We start from the raw sequence: 25,994 nt of genomic DNA on the forward strand, positions 1-25,994 counted from the left end.
ACTCGTGTGACAGGAAGGATCTGCTCAATCGATCCGCCAGCGTGTTCCGTACTCCGGGGAGGAAGGAAGCCCTGAGGTGAATGGAGTGGGCTACGCAAAAGTCCCAGAGTCGTATCGCCTCGCGGCACAGGGAGGAGGACCTGGTGCCGCCCTGCTTGTTGATATAGTACATGGTCGTCGTGTTGTCCGTGAACACGGCGACACAACGACCCTGAAGCTGATGACAGAACGCTTGACAAGCAAGGCGGACCGCTCTCAACTCCCGCATGTTGATGTGTAGCCCCACCTCCTCCTGGGACCACAGGCTCTGCGTCCGCAGGGTCCCTAGGTGGGCCCCCCAGCCTAGATCTGAGGCATCCGTTGTTAGGGATGGGCTGAGGGGGGTGGAAAGGGAGACCCGCACATAACACGGACTGGTCCAGCCACCAGCCAAGAGAGTCTAAGACCTTCTGGGGGATTGTGACTAACATGTCTAACGGCTGCCTTGACGGCCTGTAATGATTGATAAGCCACAGCTGGAGGGGCCTCATGCGGAGCCGAGCGTAATCGGTCACAAAGGTGCAAGCCGCCATGTGGCCTAACAGGGTTAGACATGTCCGCACTGACGTCAATGGGGCTGACCGCAAACGTTGAACGATCGCCGACATGGTCTGGAATCGTTGCAGTGGCAGCAAGGCCCTGCCCACAGTGGCGTCCAGGACGGCCCCGATAAATTCCACCTTCTGTGTGGGCATCAGGGTGGACTTGTCTGTGTTTACCAAGAGGCCCAGACTTGCGAACATGCCGGTGATCACGCGGACATGGCTGCTGACTTGTTGTTCCGACGTGCCCCGAATCAACCAATCGTCCAGATAAGGAAACACGTGGACACGATTGCGCCGAAGATGCGCCACAACAACTGCCATGCATTTTGTAAACACCCTCGGGGCCGTGGACAGGCCAAATGGGAGGACTGCAAATTGATAATGAAGAGCCCCCACAACGAAGCGGAGGAAACGTCTGTGGCGTGGCCAAATGGCAATGTGAAAATACGCGTCCTGCATGTCGAGGGCGGCGTACCAGTCTCCCGGATCCAGGGATGGGATAATGGTCCCCAGGGATACCATGCGGAACTTCAACTTCACGAGGTATTTGTTGAGCTCTCGCAGGTCGAGGATAGGCCTGAGGCCTCCCTTGGCCTTGGGGATCAGAAAGTAGCGGGAATAAAACCCCTTGCCTTTCTCGTTTTCCGGAACCGCCTCTATAGCTCCTTTGCTGAGGAGCGTCTGCACCTCCTGCCGAAGGAATTGCTCATGAGAGGGGTCCCTGAAGAGGGACGAGGAAGGGGGGCGGGAAGGAGGAAATGAAACAAACTGCAGGCGGTATCCCGTCTGCACCGTGCTTAAGACCCAGCGGTCCGATGTTATTTGGGACCACGCCGGGAAGAAAAACGAAAGGCGGTTGGAAAACGGGGGGGAAGGATCCATTAGGGAAACTGTTACTGCGCCCTCGGGCGCACCTTCAAAATGAAGGCTTAGGTCCAGGCGGGGGCTTAGAGGAGCCTTGGTTCTGCCCTCCTTGGTTCCCCGAATGCCTGCGCCTTCCATTCCTGCCGCGGCGCCTGTTAAGGTCCTGCCGCTGGCGGAACTGGGAAAACGGCCTGCGCTGTTGTTGTTGCTGTGGCCGGAAGGGTCTACGCTGCGTCACGGGAGTGTGCATCCCGAGGGACCGCATGATGACTCGGTTATCTTTCAGACTCTTGAGTCTGGGGTCTGTCTTGTCGGAGAACAAGCCCTGGCCTTCGAAAGGAAGGTCCTGTATAGTATGCTGGAGTTCCGGCGGAAGGCCGGAAACCTGCAGCCAGGAGATGCGACGCATCGTAACTCCTGACGCGAGGGTACGGGCAGCCGAGTCTGCAGCGTCCAAGGAGGCTTGCAAGGCCGTGCGTGCGACCTTTTTGCCTTCATCCGAGATGGCCGCCCACTCTTGGCGAGCGTCTTGTGGCAGCAGCTCCTTAAATTTGTCTGCTGCCACCCAGGAATTGAAGGCGTATCTGCTCAGTAGGGCTTGCTGGTTGGAGATCCTGAGCTGCAGCGCCCCAGCCGAGTACACCTTACGGCCGAGGAGGTCCATCCGCCTGGCTTCTCTGGATTTGGGAGCTGGAGCCTCCTGGCCATGACGCTCTCTATCATTCACGGATTGAACCACCAGGGAACCCGGTGTCGGGTGCACATGGAGGTACTCATAGCCTTTAGAAGGGGCCATGTACTTCCTCTCGACGCCCTTGGCAGTAGGAGGAATGGAGGCCGGAGACTGCCAGATGGTGTTGGCGTTGGCCTGGATGATTCGTATGAAGGGCAGGGCGACCCTGGTGGGAGCGTCAGATGAGAGGATGGTGACAATTGGATCCTCTATCTCCGAGACCTCCTCGGCTTGCAGACTCAGATTTTGAGCTAATCGCCTGAGGAGGTCTTGGTGAGCCCTGAGATCCAGCGGGGGGGGGGGGAGGGCTGTTGGAGGAGGTACCAGCCACCGCTTCATCCGGGGAGGAGGATGAGGAGACCCCAGGCAAGAGAGTGTCTAACTGTGGGTCTTCCTCAGCCCTCGCCTCTGCCTCAGGAGCCAAAGCGGAGTCTTGTTGCTTGGACCCTTCCTCCCCATCCGGGGAGGGAGGGGGGCGAGACAACGAGGCTTCAGGAGCCCTACGCTCCGCAGTCGCCGGCCTAGCAGGGAGCTGTTGGGGGCCCTGGGCCTGATGGTATGCCCAGGGTGTCCAGAATCCCCATTGTTGCGGGCCTTGGTCCTGCTGCGGCGGATCACTGAATAGCGCCGCCTGCCGGTCGGTGCCCAGCGCATACCCGCTGTCCGTTTGCGAGGATACGGACGGCTGTCTAGAGGGCCATGGTGGGGCCGACCCTGGATGGTAAGGGTCTGCGCGGGTCGGCACGGAGGATCGTCTCGGTGCCGGGGACCGGTGCCGGGAGTCATATCGGTGCCGGGATCGGGGCCGGGTTCTGTCACGGTGCCGGGATCCGGATCGGTACCGGGCGCCGCTTCGGTGCCGGGACCTGCCACCAGCTCGGTGCCGGGAGGTCGACCGGGACCGGGACCTGCCACCAGCTCGGTGCCGGGAGGTCGACCGGGACCGGGACCTGCCACCAGCTCGGTGCCGGGAGGTCGACCGGTGCGGCGAATAGCGTCGGGACCTGCTCCTGGAATCGCGGTGCCGGTCTCGGCGACTGGAACCTGACCGCGATCGTCTTGATGTCGACCGGTGCCGCGAGTGCGACCGGTACCGCTGAGGGGAGCGGTGCCGGGACTGCGAGCGGCGGCGGGACCTGGAGCGACCATGACGTCGGGACCTGGATCGCGAACGAGAGTCTCGAGGTGGTGCCGACATCATGGGCTTGCCTCTGGACACGACCCGCACCGGAGGTACCGGGGGTGGCAGCCGAGTGGGCTCAGTCAGGGCTATGAGGTCCCGAGCCGAGGCGAAGGTCTCCGGTGTGGATGGGACCACTATCTCAACCCCAGATCTCGTGGGGGAGCTCGGCGGTACCGGACTCGACGGACCCGCCGGGCCCGGAGTCGACGGTGCCGGCGGCGCCGCGGCCGATGTCGAGGCCGGGCGCTCTAGCCGGGTCTGCCTGGCCGGAGTAGCGGACTTCGACGGCCTTGGCTCTGTCTCCCGTGCCGGAGAAGGTCGGTGCCGGGGAGTCTTCTCTGTGCCGGTGCGATCCGGTGCCGGCGCCGAGATCACGGCCTGCGAAGCCGTCGGGTCAAGCGCCGCCTCCATAAGGAGAGTTCGGAGTCTTTGATCCCTCTCCTTCTTTGTCCTTGGCTTAAAAGCCTTACAGATGCGGCACTTGTCGGATCTGTGCGATTCCCCTAGGCACTTCAGGCACGCTTCGTGGGGATCGCTGGTAGGCATGGGCTTCTTGCAGGCCGCACACTGCTTGAAGCCCGGCGAAACAGGCATGAGCCTGGCGCCGGGTGCCGGGAAGGGCTAAGCCCCCGGCGAAGAACTATTTAACAACTACTTAACTTAACTACTACTTAACAAACTAATTAACAACTACAATAGTACTAGAGATAAACGATAGATAAGCGATAGATAACTAGGAGAGCTAGGGACGTGGAGGACAGCTATGCCACGCTCCACAGTTCCAACGACCGACACGGCGGTAAGAAGGAACTGAGGAGCGGGCGGGCCGGCAGGGATATATATTGGGCGCCATGGCGGCGCCACTCCAGGGGGCGACCTGCCGGCCCACTGGAGTTGCTAGGGTAAAAAGTTTCCGGTGAACGTGCACGCGTGGCGCGCACACCTAACTGGAATGGATGTGAGCAATCACTCGAAGAAGAATTGTGTGATCATGGGAGACTTTAACTTTTCAGATATAGACTGGAAGACAAGTGCTAGTAATAATAATAGGGCTCAAATTTTTCTAGATGCGATAGCTGATGGATTCCTTCACCGAGTAGTTGCTGAACCAACAAGAGGGGATGCCATTTTAGATTTGGTTTTGATGAGTACTGAGGACCTCATAAAAGAAATGGTTGTAGAGGACAACCTTGGTTTGAGCGATCATGAGCTAATTCAGTTTAAACTAAATGGAAGGATAAACAAAAATAGATCTATGACTAGGGTTTTTGATTTCAAAAGGGCTAACTTTAAAGAATTAAGGAAATTAGTTAGGGAAGTGGATTGGACTGAAGAACTTGGGGAAACTAAAGGTGGAGGAAGCCTGGAATTACTTCAAGTCAAAGTTGCATAAACTATCAGAAGCCTGCAACCCAAGACAGGGGAAAAAATTCATAGGCAGGAGTTGTAGACCAAGCATCTCAGAGATGTGATTAAGAAAAGGCAGAAAGCTTACAAGGAATGGAAGATGGGAGTGATCAGCAAGGAAAGCTACCTTATTGAGGTCAGAACATGTAGGGATAAAGTTAGAAAGGCCAAAAGCCATGTAGAGTTGGACCGTGCAAAGGGGATTAAAACCAATACTAAAAGGTTCTATAGCCATATAAATAAGAAAAAAATAAAGAAGAAGAGGGACCGCTAAACACTAAGGATGGAGTGGAGATTAAGGATAATCTAGGCATGTCCCAATATCTAAACAAATACTTTGCCTCAGCCTCTAATGAGGCTAGTGAGGAGCTTAGGGATAATGGTATGATGACAAATAGGAATAAGGATATGGAGGTAGATATTACCACATCGAAAGTAGAAGCCAAACTCGAACAGCTTAATGGGACGAAATCAGATAAGGAACTGGCACATGAAATTGCAAGCCCATTAGCAAGAATTTTTAATGAATCTGTAAACTCAGGGGTTGTACCGTATGACTGGAGAATTGCTAACATAGTTCCTATCTTTAAGAAAGGGGAAAAAAAGTGATCCAGGCAACTACAGGCCTGTCAGTTTGACATCTGTAGTATGCAAGGTCTTGGAAAAACTTTTGAAGGAAAAAGTAGTCAAGGACATTGAGGTCAATGGTAATTGGGACAAAATACAACATGGTTTTACAAAAGGTAGATCATGCCAAACCAACCTGATCTTCTCCTTTGAGAAAGTAACAGATTTTTTTAAACAAAGGAAATGCAATGGATCTAATTTACCTCAATTTCAGTAAGGCATTTGATACAGTTCCACATGGGGAATTATTAGCTAAATTGGAAAAGATAGGGATCAATATGAAAATTGAAAGGTGGATAAGGACCTGGCTAAAGGGGAGACTACAATGGGTTGTACTGAAAGGTGAATTGTCAGGCTGGTTACTGGTGGAGTTCCTCAGGGATCGGTTTTGGTACCAATCTTATTTAATCTTTTTATTACTGACCTTGGCACAAGAAGTGGGAATATTCTAATAACGTTTGCGGATGACACAAAGCTGGGAGGTATTGCCAATACAAAGAAGGACCGGGATATCATACAGGAAGATCTGGATGACCTTGTAAACTGAAGTAATAGTAATAGGATGAAATTTAATAGTAAAAAGTGCAAGGTCATGCATTTAGGGATTAACAACAAGAACTATTGTTATAAGCTGGGGACACATCAGTTGGAAGTAACAGAGGAGGAGAAATACCTCGGAGTATTGGTTGATCACAGGATGACTATGAGCCGTCAATGTGATATGGCCATGAAAAAGCGAAGTCGGTCTTGGGATGCATCAGGAGAGGTATTTCCAGTGGAGATAAAGAGGTGTTAGTACCGTTATACAAAGCACTGGTGAGACCTCATCTGGAATACTGAGTGCAGTTCTGGTCTCCCATGTTTAAGAAGGATGAATTCAAACTGGAACAGGTACAGAGAAGGGCTACTAGGATGATCCGAGGAATGGAAAACCTGTCTATGAAAGGAGACTCAGAGTGCTTGGCTTGTTTAGCCTAATCAAAAGAAGGCTGAGGGGAGATACGATTGCTCTCTATAAATATATCAGAGGAATAAATACCAGGGAGGGAGAGGAATTATTTAAGCTCAGTACCAATGTGGACACAAGAACAAATGGATATAAAACTGGCTATCAGAAAGTTTAGACTTGAAATTAGATGAAGGTTTCTAACCATCAGAGGAGTGAAGCTCTGGAACAGCCTTCCAAGGAGAGTAGAGGGGGCAAAAGACATATCTGGCTTCAAGACTAAGCTTAATAAGTTTATGGAAGGGATGGTATAATGGAATAGCCTAATTTTGGCAATTAATTCGTCTTTGACTACTAGCGGTAAATATGCCCAATGGTCTGTGATGGGATGTTAGATGGGATGGGATCTGAGTTACTACAGAGAATTCTTTCCTGAGTGTCTGGCTGGTGAGTCTTGCTCACATGCTCAGGGTTTAGCTGATCACCATATTTGAAGTCTGAAAGGAATTTTCCTCCAGAGCAGATTGGCAGAGGCTCTGAGGGTTTTTCACCTTCCTCTGCAGCATGGAGCATGGGTCACTTGCTGGAAGAGTCTCTGCACCTTGAAGTCTTTAAACCATGATTTGAGGACTTCAGTGGCTCAGACACAGATCTGATACAGGAGTGAGTGAGTGAGTGAGATTCTGTGGCCTGCATTGTGCAGGAGGTCAGACTAGATGATCATAATGGTCCTTTCTGACCTTAAAGTCTATGAGATGCATACATTTTATGTTTTTTTGCAGCTCTACTGAATGACAAAATGGTCCTTTACCTGTTAAAGGTAAATTCTACTTAGATAATAATTTACACACAAACACAGTATGTTCCCAGAACAACACATACATACGTACATACACACACACACACACACACACACACACACAATAAAAAAAATTAAATTAAATTGGAGCGAAGGTTGTATGTATGTTCAAATTACACATTCAAAATATAAGAAATTAGGGGCTCATCTACATGGCTAGTTAGTGCACAGCAAGCTGGGGTGTGAACATACAGTGCACTAGCCCTGCTATGCATTAATTATCCTTGTAGATAAGTCCCTAGCGCCAGAAAAACAGGATGCTATGTGTCATGCTCGTTCTTAGGTAATTTATACTGGCCATTTAGGGCCTGAGGTTGGAGAATGGCACAGGAGAAGGTGAATTCCCCAATCTATCATTAGAACACTTGAGAGAGAATTTCAGTGTTACCTACCCTGACTAGCTACTGCCCTCAGAACTCACCACCAACATGCTCTCATCAAACTTAGCTGCCTCAGCTTCTCATGTTTTTTTTCCCAGTTTAATGATTTCTGAGACCTAATTGGACTAACTTATCCCCCCTCCCAGATACCTTACTAGAACAACAGCTTGAGGGCACTTCCTGTTAATTCCGTAATAAAAGTGTCCTGGGCAGATAAGCACTCCATTCTTCAGTCCTTAGAGTTATTTACTATGCTCATGATGTAATTGTTACCTTATGAGCAGGAAGTGCCCTCCAGAAAACATCTAATTTGTATTCATTGGATACTCAGAGGAGAGCAATGTTACATTTGACTAGTCTCAACAGGTTTGGTTTGAAGATTTAATCGCTTTTGAGGAGACCTAATTTTTGTGACTTCAGTCAGTGCTTTTCTTCTCGGCAAAAATCCTCACGCACAGGCCCTGCCACAAGCATGAACTGCTCTTCACTTTCTACAAAAGAGATTAAGTACAAACGATTTCAGGCAGACTTACATCAGCCACTGGGATGAGAGTGTCGGCAAGCTGACCAATCCGATTCTCTCTGTAGAGCCAGGACATGAGCAGTATTCCCAGAGCCACGTCAATGAGGAGAGAAACAAAGATGTTGGCTTTCCTGCATTCAGGAGAAAGAAGAACAAAATTAGAGCACAGGAAGAAGGCTGTTTCGTGTTTGGATAACAATCATCACCAGATTCATTTACATAGCACTTTTCATTTCTGAAGGCCATCAAGACTCTTTACTGAAGATATACACCAGGAGTGCCCAAACTGTGGCTCGCGAGCCTCTTTTACCATTAAAGTGCAAGCCCTCTCCACCTACCAGACTGGGGGGAGGGAAACTCGGGACCTCTGCTTTGCAGGAGGTGGTTGGATAGGAGCTTCTGTCCAGTGGGGAGGAGGGTCTCAGGGCTTCAGCCTTCTGGGATACACCTGCCAGGGCTTGGGGCTTCAGCAGGAATGGGGCTGAAGCCCTGAGGCCTGGCTCGTGTGTGCCAGCTCTCGAACTTCTGAAGACTGTTGTATGCGGCTTGGAGGGTCAGTGAGTTTGGCCACCCCTGGTATACACAGAATAGGGACTGCTTTCCTACCACTAATATACTACTGTCTCTAGGGTCAAACACAGCGTCCATTCTAAGCCAGAACACTACGCAACAGGTTTTTGCAGGAGGACTGAATAGCTGGCTTGAAATTCCAAGAGGAATGTTAGGTAAGCACTCAAGTGGGATTCAGCTACTCAGATAAATTCACCATCACTTGGAGTATTTAATTTGCAATCAGAGGCCTTCCTAAAAGATATGCTTCAGTTTAAGCACTAGTCATTGGGTTAAATAATGTTTACTTACACTGTAGGGTAGACTAAATCCCCCCTCACTGCAAGAGTTTCTGGATGAAATTCTATGGCTTGTGTTACACACAAAATCAGACTAAATAATCACAGTATTACTTCTGGCCTTAAAATTTATTAGTGTATTTTAACTATTCCCTCGGAGTCAATGACTATAGTATCTGAGCACCACATAGAGTAAGATTTGCACAGTGATGGCCTTAAGGAGTCTATATCCATCTCTGATCTTTGCCTCTCCCTCTTCTACTCACAGTGGGGTTTTGTGTTTCCTTGGTTTTTCTGTTATTTCGATGTTTATTGCCACTCCTTGTCTTCAGTTACTGGAGGATGGATCTTCCAAAACACTGGGATAAGGGGGTGGGGATTGATACTCTTACTCTGGTGGCAAGTGCCATGGAACCTTGATTTTATATCCCATCTGATTAATTCAATGCCTGTAAAAGCAAAGGCTCTACAGTAGTGGTTTTCACCCAGGGGTCCAGGGCCCACAGGGAGGCCATGAGCAGGTTTCATGGGGGCCTCCAAGCAGGACCAGCATTAGACTCACTGAGGCCCAGGGTAGAAAGCTGAAGCCTCACTGCATGGGGCTGGGCCCTGAGCCCTGCCACCTGGGGCTGAAGCCTGAGCAACATAGCTTTGCAGGGGCCCCTGTGGCATGGGGCCCCAGACAACTGCCCAGCTTGCTACCCCCTAATGCTGGTCCTGGCTTTTGTATGCAGAAAACCAGTTGTTGTGGCACAGGTGGGCCACGGAGTTTTAATACCATGTTGGAGCAGGGCGGGGCTGGGGCATGGGGAGGGGGCTCAGAAAGAAAAAGGTTGAGACCCTATGCTCTACAGAACTGCAGAGCAAGTTTTCCCTATGCAGCTCAGCCAGTGCATCCCTGTCCTGTTTCCCAGGCTCGCTTCGGTGACACTAAGTCTCTGGATGGAACTTAAATGTTTCGTAGCATAGCAGAGATGTTCTGCAGGCTCAAGTATGTGTTGTGGGATCGGGGGAAAAGGGAAGGGGAGAGGAAGAGACTGATGGGAGAGTAAAAGTCTCTCTCATGCTGCAACTCCACAAAAAAGTAAAGCCACCCCCACATATTCCTGTAAAATCATATTACTGCTACAAAACAAGATGCTTCTCCAATAAAAAACAAGCTGACCATTCAGTGTAGGAAAACAACTGGGTGGCAACCTCAGTATCAGCTACATCAGAGCCAGAAGAGGCTGAATTTCTTTAAAGCTAGAGAAGAAATGGGTTGGTACACTGCTGATGAAGGCTCCAGCTGGTCACAGTGTCACTCAGTGGGCTGTCAGAACACACACACAACATACCTCATTAGCTGGGTCTGATTCTGAGCCTTCCTGTTGCTGCTGATGATCTGGAGGTGCTCCAGTCGGTGCCCCAACTGTTCACAAGTTGAGAGTTTACTCCAGATGAAAGACAAAGGCCAAAACTTCAGCACTCTGCAGAAACACAAGGGGAATCCTCTGTGATACTTTTGCCAGTAAAACAGGTGGTATGACGCTTCTACAAATTCCCACACCAAACAATTACTTCAGGTCAGTTTAAGGTTGTGCACACACAAGTGGTTTGGGTGCAGAATAATTTTTAAAAAATTAGAGATTTAAAAACCTTCTACCATTAGAAAACTAAGCAATTCCCTTCAAAATTTGACACCCAAATTACCTTAACTCTGCCTCCCATAAAGATGCCAGTCTACCAGCTTCCCTTGTGTCAAATTCATTCTCCAGAGAGGGCTGAATTCCATTTTTTCATTATGGGTCAGGGTGTATGTGTAGGACTGCACGCTACCCTCAATTCACAGCAGATCTGCCACTAATGGGTGGTTTGCACAGTGAGCAATAGTACAATATGGCCTTTTTGCATTAACTACCTTTTTAAGTGGGGATTATTCACACCCAACCCTTATTGAATTTCACTGAAAATTGGGCACCTTTGAAAATCCCAGCCTTAGTTATCTTGCCTGTAGCATGGCTAAGCAGGAAAAATTATCAAGCAGGGGTCAGTTCTTTACTGAAGTCAATAGGAGTTGCACCCATTTCCATCGGAGCTTAGTTTGGCCTTGGGAGTACTGAGGGGGCTGCAGTATACATTACATTAAGGGTAAGTGAGCTTCTTTCTCTATGTCCACCTATTAATTGCCTTTTCAAGAACATCCTCCACCCCTTCCAGTTCCTTGGTATGTTCATGTAAGCTTCTCTCAGTCTGCACCCCCATGGAATGCCAAATCTGTGCAAGTTACCCTACTTTGCTCTTGAATTTACATCACTGCTAGATCTGGATTTCCATGGGGCTTGCACCTGCTTTTTCCAAACTACAGTTGGTTGAGTTCAGCCTGGAGTCTGGCAGCAGGAGCATGTGTTTAAAAGTGGACAGCATAACATACCAACTGTGCCTTGTGTTGCAATTCATACATCATTCTAGCTATCCAACCACAAGGAGAGTAATCCAACCCACAAACAGTAACTGGGTGGCTGGCTGAGAACTTCGCAGGATTCAGTGAAGGTGCACCTCTGGGCCTTTTCAGTTGCACTTCACAGCGGGTTTGTCAGTTTTAAACCCAGAGCCCTGGAGGGCTCAGGCTCCCCCCCAGTTCTGATGTTAGATGCACTGGCTTTGAATCCCATGCAATGTACTCTGAATCATTCTCCTCAATTCAGGGCCTCTGAATAATTCTGCTCTTCAGTACAGCCATCCATCTCACAGCCAAATTAATGCACTGCTGTTCAACTGGCCTATCAGGGTGTAACATCCAAAGTGACAGAGGAAAGAACAGGTGGAGGAGGAAAAGCACAGTAGGTTATTACACTGGCCACTGATCTCACACACCTGGCTTCACAGATGCAATGAGGCACAAGTGGAGATGAGTTTTATTTTCTGATCATGTTCTAACCCAATGGTTCACAAATTAAGTCCTACAGAACATTTGCTGGGGCAAAGAATCCTGCTACAAATGCAGGAGAAAGGGAGAGATCTTCTTCCCCTTCCCAGTAAGGTTGTCCACAGAAGGCCAAAATTTAAGAACCCACTGTTCCAGTCAACATCTGCAAGCTCCTCCCAGGAGGTAACTGATTTGGGGGTTGGAAATCTCCCTTGCTCCACCCCTTACTTTGAACACTGGTAAGAAATGTGAGAAACAAGCCATTTTGAAACTAGATTGGTTCTCCAATGTCTTTGACAGTTGATATCAATGTCTTTGACATCTCCATGGACCTTTGTTATGAAACACTGTCACAACTGAACTTTGTGAGAGATCAGTGTCACATCTAATCCTGGACCCAATGCAGCAGCAAAGAGAGAGGTGATAGGAAATGTTTTCACCCCTCAGCCATGAGGCCGATTGTTTGTCCAAATCACAGAACCACTATATTCTGCAGACATCGTTCAAGGGAAGCCCAGGACTGGAATAACAGAGGATGCTTAAAATGTTGTTTTGGGGAAGTCTGTGCAATGCCTGTCTGTATTATGCCTGATTCTCTCTTTTCTTAGTACTAAACTTCATCAAACCTAACCTCCACTCTTCACTCCCAGCCAAAAGAAATGAAAAAGAAAAAGCAGTAATCCTGAAAATATATCTAATCCAGACACATAGAGAAAGAGACCAATAAAGCGATTGTAGGATCAGCTTTGGAAATTTCCATTTGTAATAATATCCAAGCAAGAAACCAAAAATACTTCCAGGATTTTAAGTTACTGCTGCAATGTAAGGCAAGTTGGCACAAATGCTTCTGTTTGTTTTTCACCCTTATAGGATGCAGACTGGTTTCTTATAAATGTATCAGAAAATTCTAATATGGAGCAGAATGACTGGCTTTTATATCATTACACTGTTTAAATGGAAAAGTTCTGAGCAATGAAAGTGGATATCGGGGGTGTTTCCAAATGTGAGTAATTTAACCTACTTTGCACAGAGAGTCTTGATTTTCCAGTTCAGACAATTTGTTTCAAGACTATGGATGGATAACGCAGATAAAAAGCAATATATTTGAATCTAGATTGCATAGAAATGTGAAAGCTCCATTAACTAGAACCTCTTGGCTGCTACTCTGTGCTACAATTCCAGGAACAAAGCTTTCCTACTGGGTGAGGACTCTGAGGATCAGATAGTATCAATAGGAAGCCATTAAGCAGTTTATTTTTAAAAAGAGGAACACGGGGCGTTTACTGCCCCAATATTAAATTATTCTAATGGTCTTAACAATGCACTCGAGACCTTTCAGAGTAAATGGAAGTTCTGCACATAAACCATAAAAATTAAGCTGCAATTACCACAGCTAGGCACAGGGTGGTGCTGAAGAGATGTCTATGTTTCAGATCAATGTACCTGCTACAGAATGTGTGGGCATTTTGTAAGTCTGAATCATTGAATCACTGTATGCAGCCTATGTTGTTGCCAGGGAAATCTCATTTATGAGATTTTTACCTGTGCCATCCTATCTGCGTGTGCAGATATAGTTTTGAAAAGAAACATACAAAAAGCCCTGAGTTTGTGTGGATTTCAGTAATCAAATCCTCCAGCCTGTCAAGACTAATAACCCCTTCTAACCCACTCACTGCACAAAAGCTTGGGAAGACAGATAAGCCTTGCAGTGTGCCCCAAAAAGCATCAAACTTGGTCTCTGTCAGCACAAGATGAGGAAGTGAGTTCCAGAACTGAGGTCACTTCACTGAAATCACCCTGCCAGATGCCCCTTCTCATTAAACCAGAGAACTGTTAGCTCAAGCACCCAGTGATCTCATCTACTATGGTACAAGACTGTAACTAAGGTACCCTTAGCTGCAGTATTTAAGTAGCCAGGACTCAAATCATTTGACCTTTATAGGTCAAAACCAACACCTTCAATAACAGACTCATCACCTCATGGTTTGATTTTAATAGCCTGGGAGGAACTAGCATCCAATATGTAAAGTGCAGACTGAAGCTCCCCAAGCATCTTTCAACCTCAGTGAGGGACACTTGCAGCAGCTCAGGCAGAGAGGACACCGCATATGTCTTCACCAAATACAATTCTATCACCACAGGGATTATCAAAAGGAATTACCCCAGGGACAATAGTGACTGCCAAAAGCCATTTCCATATCCAGCTTCTCTGAAGTCAAATTGTACAAAATCTGAACCACCCCCACCTTCCTCTCTGCAAGGGCTGGAGGGGCAGACTTCAGTGGCTCTTAGGAGGCTTCGCAGAGATGCAGAATCACCAGGCTGCAGGTCCTCCCTCCTCTGGCCTACCCCTGCTCCAAACCCTGGAATGCCCTCAGTGACTGGAGGCAGCACAGACCTGGTGGAGCCAGTTCTACTCCATATATAGATGCCCCCTGCCCAGGGCTGGAAGTATTCCGGGGACGGGGGGGGGGGGGGGGGGAGTGAGAGAAGCCTTACAACTGCCCTATGACCCTTGCACCAAGTAGGCTGACACAAAGGAGCCTTAAGCAATGAGATGCCTGGTGAGATTAAATGGTATTATTCCTGAGGGCATTGTGCGCCAAAATTTTTTTTAAATCTGCACACAATATTTTAAAATTCTGCAAATTTTATTTGTCAAATAAACGTAAAGGCTCCAGCATGGCACTGGGGAACACAGGCCACTAGCTGCACAGGGGTGGGAGATCTAGCTGCAGGGGCCCCCACGAGAATATAGCATTCTGTAGTATTGCAACTTTTTGTTATGGAAGGGCCCCCCCGAAATCGCTTTGCCCCAGGCCCCTGAATCCTCTGGGTGGCCCTGAATGAAACTGAGGCAAAGAAAGACAAAGTGACTTTTCCAGGGTGTCACGGGGTGGGACTCACCCCTGCGGTGCCTCCTGCTGGTCTCTCATGGAATTAGCATTTCCAGCCTCTGGAGCGGTCTTCTGAAGGCCAGTGTCCCGCTGCTGCTGGCCCCACGTGTCCCTTCCAGGACCCAGTGCCCCTTGTCTTTGGTGTGCTGCCCCCTGGCAATAACTCGACAGTCTCAGGGTCTCCCCACCCAAGGAAACCCCCAACCCTCTATCCCCACCTTGCCTCAGTCGTGGGCTACTGCCAGTCACCATCTAGCCCCCACACACTGGGGCGGACTGCAGTGTAAAAGCCACTCATCATAGGTGGGGGGGGGGGGGTTTGGACCTGCTGCCTCTGCCTACCCATGAGCTGCCCCTTGCAAGCCCAGTACCTAATTGGCTTTCCACTAGGCCGCAGCCTGGGGGGTTTCCAGGCTGGAGCTCCCCAGCACCCTTGGCCTTCCCCCAGCCCTGCTCCACTCCAGGTACCTTCTCTCAGCTCCCTGCAGCCAGGTCCCTCCCTCTCAAAACTAGAGAGCCTCTTGCCCTCAGCCCTCTTATAGGGCCAGCTGTGGCTGCTTCCCCTAATCAGCCTAGCTTTTCCTTCCCTGCCACAGCCCTCTTTCCGGGCAGTTTAAATCCTTTTAAGGCAGGAGCAGGTGACCACCCCGCTACACAGGGCCACACAGTGAATCGTTGGAGAGCTGGAAAAAGAACTTGGAACACGATTCCCAGTTCAGTGCTCTACCCAACTAAATAATGATTCCATGAATATAATCAAGGGGCTGAATTCAGACCCATTACAATAGTGAAATTCCAATGGAGTTCCATCTACTTACACCAAGTCTGAGTTTGACCCTAAAATGAGTTTAACAGATAATTAGAAAAAAATTATAACAGTTTCAGCTTTACACATCAAGTAGAAAAATCCAACAAACCATTCCGTATGAAATGGTTCACTGTGATTTTTCATGACAGTATTACACAATTGGAAACCTGTTAAAAGATTCCATTCCCCATAGCTTGAGGCTATACTTGAAAAGATTTGTCCATGAATGCTTTAGTAGCTGTTATCCAAATCTGATTAATCAAACTGTCCTCTTCCAGCTTGAACACTGAAAACCAATCCCCTTTTTGGCAACACAACAAAATCTCATTAGACGGCTTTCCCAGCTGTGGTACTAAGCTTTATATTCAAGAGCTTTTTTCCTTCAGGTCTGTTCAGATTTCCCCTTTGGTGCCAGCACTTGCAGGATGTTACACTGGAGGCATCATATTCATCCTGGTGAAACTCCATTTCAGTACACGAGGTAAGTAAAGTTAACAAAGTTCCAGCAAGGATGTATTTGATCCAGTGTGCTCCTATTAACCTCCTGCTATCCAGTCCCAGGGCTGCAGCAGTGCCATTTGATGTCAAAAGTTGGAATCAGATGCCCAGTTTGCCAACACTTCAGTGTTCCTCAACTACAGAGGCACTTCACAGCAAACAGAGATTAGGGTATCCTGGCTACAGAGCTACTGGGGTGAAACACCAAACTGTTAGCTCTCTTTGCATCATCCTGTAATTCAAGCAGTGGCTGGAAGAACCCATGCTTCAGCTCATGAAGCTGAGGCAGAGGGTTTTCCCCCAGTGAAAATGGGAAGTAGTTCAGCTTGCAAAACCTCACAGCTCCCCCAGAAACCTCCTGGAGTATGAGGGAACTGTTACTATCTATATGGCAACATTGTACCTTGCATCAGTACCAGCTCAAATCCCACCCCCACTACCCTCAAGCTCCATGTAAATGTGGCTCCAACAGAAGATTTCAGTCAGGGGCTTCCCTGCCAGCTGCTATGCCCTGGAACCCAACATAGGCTAATCATTCATTCAGCATTAACTTGTACTGGGATGGCCCATGGGTGTTAGGGAGACTATCACAGACAGCAGGTCCCTGCCCTCCCACTTAAATAGGGTAGGGCTACTATCAGTAGCAGCTCCTCAGGGTTGGAATTGCTGTTTTGAGAGAGATATAGTATGGTCTTTACTCATTGTGGGGAAATTGACTCCAAGTTGGCTAATCAGTCCCTGATGGCCACTCAGACTGTCTCATCCCCACCTAGATATTTTAACACAATGCACATTGCTTGCTGGGATTGAGCAGGAAACTTGTGCCCTACTGATAGTCTTAGGTTGGACTACATTTCAATGTAGCACACAAGCTGCCCCATCTTGCATCACATACCTGCTTTTACAAACACTGGAGACAAGTGAAAGCAAGAATGTCAGCAGCACACACACAGGCACAGAAGCCTGCTTCATCAGTTCCACGATAATACTGGCTTCCACTCCTTCTGACTGCCAGTGAGTCAGTTTGATAGGCCCATCATCATATCTGTCTGTCATGAACAGAACCTTGCTCTTTGCAACGGTGTCAAACACAGCACCTAGTTCTGAGGCATCATTTCCCTTATGGTCAGCAGATGTGGTCAGGCTGTCAGTGGGATGCAGCTGTGAAAGCATTACTTTGCGCTGGTCATAATATACTAAGATGAATTCATGTTCCTTGGGGCTGCTGGGGTATTTCTGAAAGATACAGCAGCTCCAAAACTTGCTGTCTCCCTCTTTGCTGAGCTGTATCCAGGGCTCATGGGAAAAGATTGTGCTGAGATCTTCCAGGAACTTGTCCAGGACCTCTTCCTTCTCCTGTTTGCTGTTACTCCATGAGCCCAGCACACACATATTGACCTGAGTCACCCGCTGGACTTCAGAGAGATATTGCTTCACCTGGCCAGGAATAAAAGGGAAGTGGACCACAGCGAGGACAACAGCAGAGTTCTGTTCTGGGATCCAACGGCCAATCAAAAGGCCACTTTCTGCTGTGGCACAGCAAGAGGGGAAGAAGACCTTAAGAACCATGACTTCAATCCTGGAAGAACGTAATACCTGCCAATAAATACAAAAATAAAACTTAGAGACTGTGGGTAAAGGCATAAACTGAAAAAAAAAAATAACTGAACTTAATGAAAGCCATTGCTGAGGAGATCCAGTAAAGTTCCAAAACACCAAATTCAAGAGTGAGCTGAGAACTGCCTCTGCATCTTAGATTAAGAAGCTGACATTGGTGCTATTAACGAAGTGGCATTTAAAAATCATAAGTGAAAGAGGGACTTGGCACATTTCTGATAAACACAAGCTCTTCAAATGACCTTGTAGTGGAGCTTCCAACACAAGGGCATTTTGCAAGTGTTGGAATCATCTCTCATAACCCTGCACTAAAATCCATGCAAATTGCTGGACAGGCTCCAACCAAGGGTCCATCTAGTCCAGTATCTTGTCTCTGACAGCAGCCAACAGTACATGGCCCAGAGAAAGGAGCAGAAACTTTAATATGGATAGTTGTATAATAACCTTTCCTATAGGGTAATGTTTCTCCCTAACTCCTTCAATTAGAAGCTGACCTATGCCCTGAAACAAGAGGACTTATATCCTCACTTATATCATTGCAGCAGGAGACATGCTCTGCCACCTATTCACTGTGTAATCTCGGTCATGTCACTTAATTTCTCTGTGTCCCAGCTTCTCCACCTGTAAAATGATAACTGTTGATCTACTTCACAAGAGGACTGGAAGGCTTTACTGATTAAAGTCTGATTTAATTCCTTTGATAGAAGGTCCTAAAGAAGGGCAAATATTATATTCACTTCTTATCCCTGTTTTGCCAGCAGTCCTTGACCACCCTGCAATCTAAAGCAGTTCCCCCCCCCCGCCCAATTCAGGGAGAACACATTTCTGTGGTTTTATAAATCACCTTAACAACAAATAAATACATTTGAGCCTTGAACTAGCTGACAATGTCTCTTTACTTAATGCTGAAGCATCTAATAGAAATATAATTGCATTAAGGAGGGTGCTTCCTCAGAATAAGCAGCATTCAGTGACTGTTGTCCTTTTCTGTCCTTCAGTGCTGTGCTAGGGATGTGAAAACTCCATGAATCCCTCAGGCTGGCATCTTTGTGATGGGAGCAGTCAATTGGAAAGAGAAATACACAGTATATTTATAACATGTTGAGAGTACACAGTCCCTGGTGTGTCTGTTTTTCTCTCTATTTAATAATGTTTAACTGATCTACTGAATCTATGCACCTGGCAATTTGCTATGAAAAGATACACTTGTCTGTGATGAGGAGGACGGTGGGGAACAATTAAATCAAGTCACTTGACAAGTCACATAACCCCCAGCCTGCCAAATGCAATGGTAGGAATTGACTGCTCATGGATGAATTCCTTTCAGCCCCTTGAGGCAGACAGGTGAAGTTTTCTTGGCATGTGCTGGCAGTGGGGCAAGCACCACAACTGCTGCAATCAAAGGCAAATATCTCCCAGGTCTGAATTTTCCCCGTCATTTCACAACAGCTGAGGCCACCTCAATACCTGCATTGAAGAGGGTGCATGTGTGCGTTTCTGGGGATTTTTAGTGTAGCAACATCAGTGCAGAACTCTTAATGTTGCTAAGAGCAGACAGTCCCCTTAGCTCCTGAAGGGAGTGAGCTCCCTGCCTTGCTGTCTGACAGTCCCCTCGGGCTGACTGGAAGAGCAGCATTCACAGGCCACAGAGAGAGTTACATCCTTCCCTCCTGGACCAGAGGGATAATTTCTTCTATGTGGAGCCTTTGAGGAAGTGGGATCTTAGAAGAACCTCAAATAATTATTAGTGAAAGGTGAATGAGATTGTAGATGTTTCTGTTTTAACAGTCTAAGATATTTTTAGTAACATGGCATAGGTAGGGATATAAATATATTTTTTCTTCAAATGGTGACATTTATCCTGCCTTTAAAGTACCTTTTAAAGTTTTAATTTATTTATTTATAAATTCATAAATTTTATAAAATAAATAAATAAGTCAAGCTTAGTCTTGATATGTCTTTTGCCCCCACTACTCCCCTTGGAAGGCTGTTCCAGAACTTCACTCCTCTAAAGTTTAGAAACCTTCGTCTAATTTCAAATCTAAACTTCCTAGTGAAGGAGCCTGACTCTGGGTGCTCAATGTCTCCGATCCTATCTGGGTAGCCAGAGCATACAGGGGAGCTGCCAGCATCAGGGAATGGAGGATACAGTACCTTTAAAGCTGAATTTTTATTTTTAAATTTTCCAGGTAGTGTCAGCAATTTTAAAAGTGCTATCATAGCAAGAGAATTTCCAGTGTCTTCTGCTACTCTCCCTCCACAGAGTCCGTGCCAATTCAACCATCATTTTAGAAAGAGATTGCTGTTCCATGTAGCTTTAGCATTCATTTTGTTCTCAACTTTTTATAACCCCCGCTAAGAAGAAAGAAGGTAAAATGTTTCTATTTTTCCCTTCTCTATTTACCAAACATTGATTGTATTTCTCTCCTCTTGCCCCCCAAAATTAACCTGGAGTTATTTACTACCTTGATTGTGCATCAATATAAATAACAACACAGCTCTGAATGTGTGTGCTTATTAACTGCTGGAAATCAAGCAGAGGGAGCTCAGATACTACTTTTAAGGGGACATGTAATATCTCTACAGCAGGAAAATAAATTGCATCATGTTAATAGTTACTGCAACATATTCTGGTAATCAGGGAAGCAACCTGGAAACTCATGAGACCTGGGCTTATTTCCAACTCTGCCAGTGACTTGCAGTGTAAACTGCCTCGTTCATTTCAATAGGTTATATCTGAAAACTAAGGATTATATTATAAATGTCACCATAACCTAGTACAGAGGTACACAACCTGTGGCTCCGGAGCCACAGGCGGCTCTTCAGAAGTTAATACGAGGCTCCTTGTATAGGCATTGATTCTGGGGCTGGAGCTACAGATGCCAACTTTCCAATGTGCCGGGGGGTACTCACTGCTCAACTCCTGGCTCTGAACTTAGGATTTTCTGGGAGTCAGGGGGAGGAGCAGAGACCTGGTGCTCCCACTCCACCCCTTCCTGCTCCCTCCCCTTCCCGCTCCCTCCCCTCAGCCTGCAGTGCCCTCACTCCTCCCCCACAGAGACTTCTGCATGCCATGAAACAGCTGATCAGGAGGTGCAGGGAGGGAGGAGGAGATAATGAGTGGTTGGGAAGCCGGTGGTTGAGCTGATATGGGGGCTGCTGATATATTACTGTGGCTCTTTGGCAATGTACATCGGTAAATTATGGCTCTTTCTCAGGCTCAGGTTGGCCACCCCGACTTAGTATTTCATTGCTGATCATTTTAGCAGAAACATCCACCAAATGTACTTATTTTACCAAAGTCCGAAATTGCCTATTGCTCCCTCATAGATACCGGCTACTCAGGTGTCTCCACCTTCCCCCAGCCCCCAAACTTTTCCAATGCAGTTATACATTGCCACTATGAAAACCTTTGGAATACTGGAAATGGAAAATGTGGGGTATAATAAATGCATTAATATAAAAATAAATAAAAGTTAAGGTACTGATTCTATAATTCATACTCAACTCATTAAAAACCTTGATATTTTAAGGTATCATTTTTTGCTTTTCAAATCTGACTCTTTCCTAAGGGATCTAAGCTTCAGAGAAAGCATTCCCAGAGGACTGGCTGGGTCACAGTACTGATAACAGACATAGAGCATTATTACAGTGTTGCCAGCTCAAATCCAGAACTGGTTGGAAGTGAGTGAAAGCTGCTACTGTCACTGGATGTTCAGTGGCCTCTATGAAATATGTTGTGATCTCCTGGCATCACTTAACCACCTTGTCATCGCTCTCAGTTGAGAGGCCAAAGACCGAATGATCCTGAACTCCCTTTCTTACCCTTAGATATGGTTTGTCCAGGACAGAAGCAAGAAACATTGGCAGATTGTACCCACTCTGGAGATGAATACAAGAACTTCAGTCCACAGGGGTGTCAGGCTAGTACCATACAAGAGCACAAACCTCACTTCCAACCCCACAAGAGAGATCCTTGTTCAAATACTGCTTTGTGAGCTGGCTGCCACCAAGCTGCCTCCTAGCTTACAACAGGCAGGAGAATTTTCTGCCTCCAGAACTGGCATACAAGCTATGGAGGCATTGGCAGAGGAAACGCTCTAGCTAGCATCTAAAGCAGAGTGCCAGCCTGGAGGAGGAATATGTACAAGCACAGAACTGGTGTACCCTGCAATTTCCTTCAGGATGGCAGAAATAACTAGGCTAACTCACTAGGCTTCATTTTAACTCCTTTATGGCTACATATGTACTGCATGGCTCTTGCCAGAATATTTCATTCTGGTGAGGAAATCACTTGTGGTGATTTTCAGACCCTTTGTTTTAATGGGTTCTTGTCGCAAGCTCAGATGGCTTTAGCTTGCCAGAGGTAGGTGAAGCACCAGGCCCTGGGATCTGTGCAGATTAAGAAAGGACTGAAGCACAGGGGATTCATAGACTTAAGGTCAGAAGGGACCATTGTGGTCACCTAGTCTGACCTGCTGCACAATGCAGGCCACAGAATCTCACCCACCCACTCCTGTAACAACCTCCTACCTATGTCTGAGTTACTGAAGTCCTCAAATCATGGTTTAAAGACTACAAGGTGCAGAGAATCCTCCAGCAAGTGACCCATGCCCCATGCTGCAGAGGAAGGTGAAAAACCTCCAGGGCCTCTGTCAATCTGCCCTGGAGGAAAATTCCTTTCAGACTTCAAATATGGTGATCAGCTAAACCCTGAGCATGTGGGCAAGACTCACCAGCCAGACACCTAGGAAAGAATTATCTGTAGTAACTCAGATCCCACACCATCTAACATCCCATCACAAGCTATTGGGCATATTTATCTGCTAATAATCAAAGATCAATTAATTGCCAAAATTAGGCTATCCCATCATACCATCCCCTCCATAAATTTATCAAGCTTAGTCTTGAAGCCAGATATGTCTTTTGCCCCCACTACTCCCCTTGGAAGGCTGTTCCAGAACTTCACTCCTCTAATGGTTAGAAACCTTTGTCTAATTTCAAATCTAAACTTCCTAGTGAAGGAGCCTGACTCTGGGTGCTCAGTGTCTCTGATCCCATCTGGGTAACCAGAGCACACAGGGGAGCTGCCAGCATCAGGGAATGGAGGATACAGTGCAAGGACCCGAGAAAGAGACATGCCTTTCATCAGAGCAATGAAACAGAGGACAGCAGATTACAATAACCCCTCCCCAACCAATATACTCCATATACAGTAACTCCTCACTTAATGTCCTCCCGCTTAGCGTTGTTTCATAGAATCATTGAATATCAGGGTTGGAAGGGACCTCAGGAGGTCATCCAGTCCAACCCCCTGCTCAAAGCAGGGCCAATTCCCAAGTAAATCATCCCAGCCAGGGCTTTGTAAAGCCTGACCTTAAAAACCTCTCAGGAAGGAGATTCCACCACCTCCCTAGGTAACCCATTCCAGTGCCTCACCACTCTCTGAGTGAAAAAGTTTTTCCTAATATCCAACCTAAACCTCTCCCACTGCAACTTGAGACCATTACTCCTTGTTCTGTCATTTGGTACCACTGAGAACAGTCTAGATCCATCCTCTTTGGAACCCCCTTTCAGGTAGTTGAAAGCAGCTACCAAATCCCCCCTCATTCCTCTCTTCTGCAGATTAAACAACCCCAGTTTCAAAGTTACGTCGCTGTTCAATTAGGGAACATGCTCGTTTAAAGTTGTGCAATGCTCCCTTATAATGTCGTTTGTCTGCCTGCTCTGTCCACTGCTTGTAAAATTCTGTGGAAGAGCAGCAACTTTACAAGGGAGCATTGCACAAGTTCCTCTTGTCCGTCTCCCCCCCACCCCAAACAGCTGTTTGGCGGCAGGGAACTGCTGGGAAGAAGGGGGATGAGAGAGGAAGCACTGTGTCTCTGCCCCTCCCCCTCCCTCCCAGAAAGTCCTAAGCGCCACCAAACAGCTGTTTGGTGGTGCTTAGGATTAGGGGGTGAGGGGAGGAGTGGGAATGTGGTGTGCTCCAGAGAGGAGGTGAAGTGGGGTTAGAAAGAAGTGGGCCTGGAGGGGAGCGGGGACAGGAAGAGGCGGACCTGGAGAATTCCCGGCAAAGTTGGCACCTGTTCTTCTCGGAGAAGCTGCCGCCGCTGCTGTGAAGGTGCTTCCTAGTGTCCTTGCCTACAGCAGGCTATGCCTGTGTGGGGTAATCCAGGGGCACTTCCCAACGACTGTACAGTATATAATGCCTTTTGTCTGCCCCCCCAAAATGTCCTTGGAACCTGACCCCCGATATTTACATTACATCTTATGGGAAAATTGGATTTGTTTAACATCGTTTCACTTAAAGTTGCATTTCTCAGGAACATAACTACAACGTTAAGTGAGGAGTTCCTGTATTTGCTCTTGCAGCCCCCACCATCACTGTGAGCCCACCCTACCTCTCTCCAGAGTTCACACCACACAGTGCCACCCTTTGCCTGGCCTCACACCACCTCTCCCCACTTCCCCCAATCCCCTAGCGTGACCTCTTCCCAGCGTGACCCCTCCCACTCACATTCCCCCCAGTGTGACCCCCTACTGCCTCCTCCCACTATCCCCCAGTGTGACCCCTCCTGCTCCTTCCCTTGCAGCCTCGTCACCATGACATCCTCCCAGTCTCCACCCGAGCCCCCCTCCCTGCAGGCCTCGCCTTCACCCCCAAAAACTACCTCCTCCGCCCCCCACCGCAGGGAGTGACCCTCTCCTACCCGTCAAACAGCCGGCGCGTCGGACCCTCGTGACATTCAAGCCACTTCCGGGTGTTGCTAGCGAGTTGCTAGGAGACGCAGTCAGCCGCTCGCAGCACTCCGGGCCGTCCGTCCCCAATGCGTCCCGGGCAGGCACCGGAAGCCGTGGCTCTAAGATTCCGCTGCCTGGAGCGCTCCACCCCTCTCACAGTGGGGCGGGTGGGGAGCCTTCCAGCCCCTCAGGCATACGGTACCCGACCCCGGCTCCCCAGACTAGAAGGAGGGGCCTGATCTGCGAGTGGGGTGGGAGTGTGTGGTTAATATAGGGTCAGCAGTTTCCACTCCCTCCCACTCAGGATGCCTTGGCAAGGGGAGCAGGCACCTTGCAGCACTTCACTTTTGCCCCCAGGGTCATCTGTCACCCCCAAAGCCCCTCTATACGCAACAGATACATTGTCCCTGGCCGGGGTGCCTGTGGGCACCCAGCCAAAGGGAAGGTGCCAGGGGCCTGATGACACCAGCATCACTCACCCCCAGTGACCATAAACCAGGCCACAGAAGTCAAGAGCTTGGCTTTAAAATAATAAGTTGGGGTCCTTGATTTGGCTGCAGCCTTTTGAACTTTTAGGCCACACTTGAGGCATGTTTCCAGGCTTTTCTCTGCAATCGCAAGGGCTAGAAGCTTTCCTTTACACCCCTCCTCCCAAAATTCTCATTCTCATGCAATAACAAACCATCCCCCAGGAGCTGGGACTTTAAGAAACACCACCCATAATATAGTGAGATTTGGCCTCACGGGGCATATCTTCTCCATAGCAGCACACCAGGGCATCAAATATGCTACTTTTGTGGGTGTTGTAAGTGCTGAGCAAATGGGTAGAATTTACCAGCACTTTTTCCTCCAGTGTCTCTCAGTGGGTGTCTGAAATGCTGGCTCTGGGGAGTGCTGTGATCACCATACTCAAAATTTTGTCCCCTGGAGATCAGTATTCCACAACTTTGGCCCGTGTGTCACCACATCATGATGCAATGTCCTATCTTTTTGTCAGCCATAGACATGTTTTAACAGCATGTAAATCCTTCTTGCAGGGATCATTTCTGGGGTCACACCCATTTTTATTAGATTGATCCTCAGCATCCTGCTGTTGTGTCATGACATTCTCACAGCATGAGGACACTGCATCATCAGTGTGACCGTATCATAGAGACAAGTGATTTCCTGACTCTGCCTTATAGACTCATGGAGCTCAACACAGAGAAGGTTAAGAGGTGACTTGATCACAGCTTAATTACCTTCACAAAGAAAAAATATTTGACACTCTAGTCTTGTAGACAAAGATGTAACAAGATCCAATGACTGGAAACTGAAGCTAGACAAATTCAGACTAGAAAGAAAATGCAAATTTTTAGGTAAGGATAATTAACCACTAAAGGTCACAGTGGATTCTCCATCACTGGCAATTTTTAAATCAAGACTGGATGTTTTTTAAAAAGATCTGCCTTAGTTCAAACAGGAATTAATTCAAGGAAATCCTCTGGCCTGTTTTATGAGGTTAAACTAGGAAATCACAGTTGTCCCTTCTGGCCTTATGATCTATAAACTGATACAAACTTCACCTTTTA

The 25,994-nt window shown here is 47.8% G+C and overlaps 1 protein-coding gene across 3 annotated transcripts in view; it reads right to left on the reverse strand.

Moving 5' to 3' along the window:
• PIGQ (phosphatidylinositol glycan anchor biosynthesis class Q) overlaps positions 1-25,994 on the reverse strand; it is a 55,415-nt gene that overhangs the window by 25,718 nt on the left and 3,703 nt on the right. The window contains exons 2-5 of one of the 3 annotated variants that reach the window (XM_030577412.1): positions 24,393-24,663; positions 16,961-17,661; positions 10,292-10,423; positions 8,117-8,237 (exon numbers count right to left, since the gene is read on the reverse strand). In XM_030577412.1, coding sequence (XP_030433272.1) covers positions 8,117-8,237; positions 10,292-10,423; positions 16,961-17,634 — 927 coding nt within the window. In that variant the 5' untranslated portion in view covers positions 17,635-17,661; positions 24,393-24,663. Of the gene's footprint in view, positions 1-8,116; positions 8,238-10,291; positions 10,424-16,960; positions 17,662-19,836; positions 20,031-24,392; positions 24,664-25,994 lie in introns of those variants that run through there. The other 2 variants (XM_030577410.1, XM_030577411.1) reach the window with 2 other exon arrangements.

This window comes from Gopherus evgoodei, chromosome 10 (genome assembly GCF_007399415.2).
Source record: "Gopherus evgoodei ecotype Sinaloan lineage chromosome 10, rGopEvg1_v1.p, whole genome shotgun sequence".
Classification (NCBI taxonomy): Eukaryota; Metazoa; Chordata; order Testudines; family Testudinidae; genus Gopherus; species Gopherus evgoodei.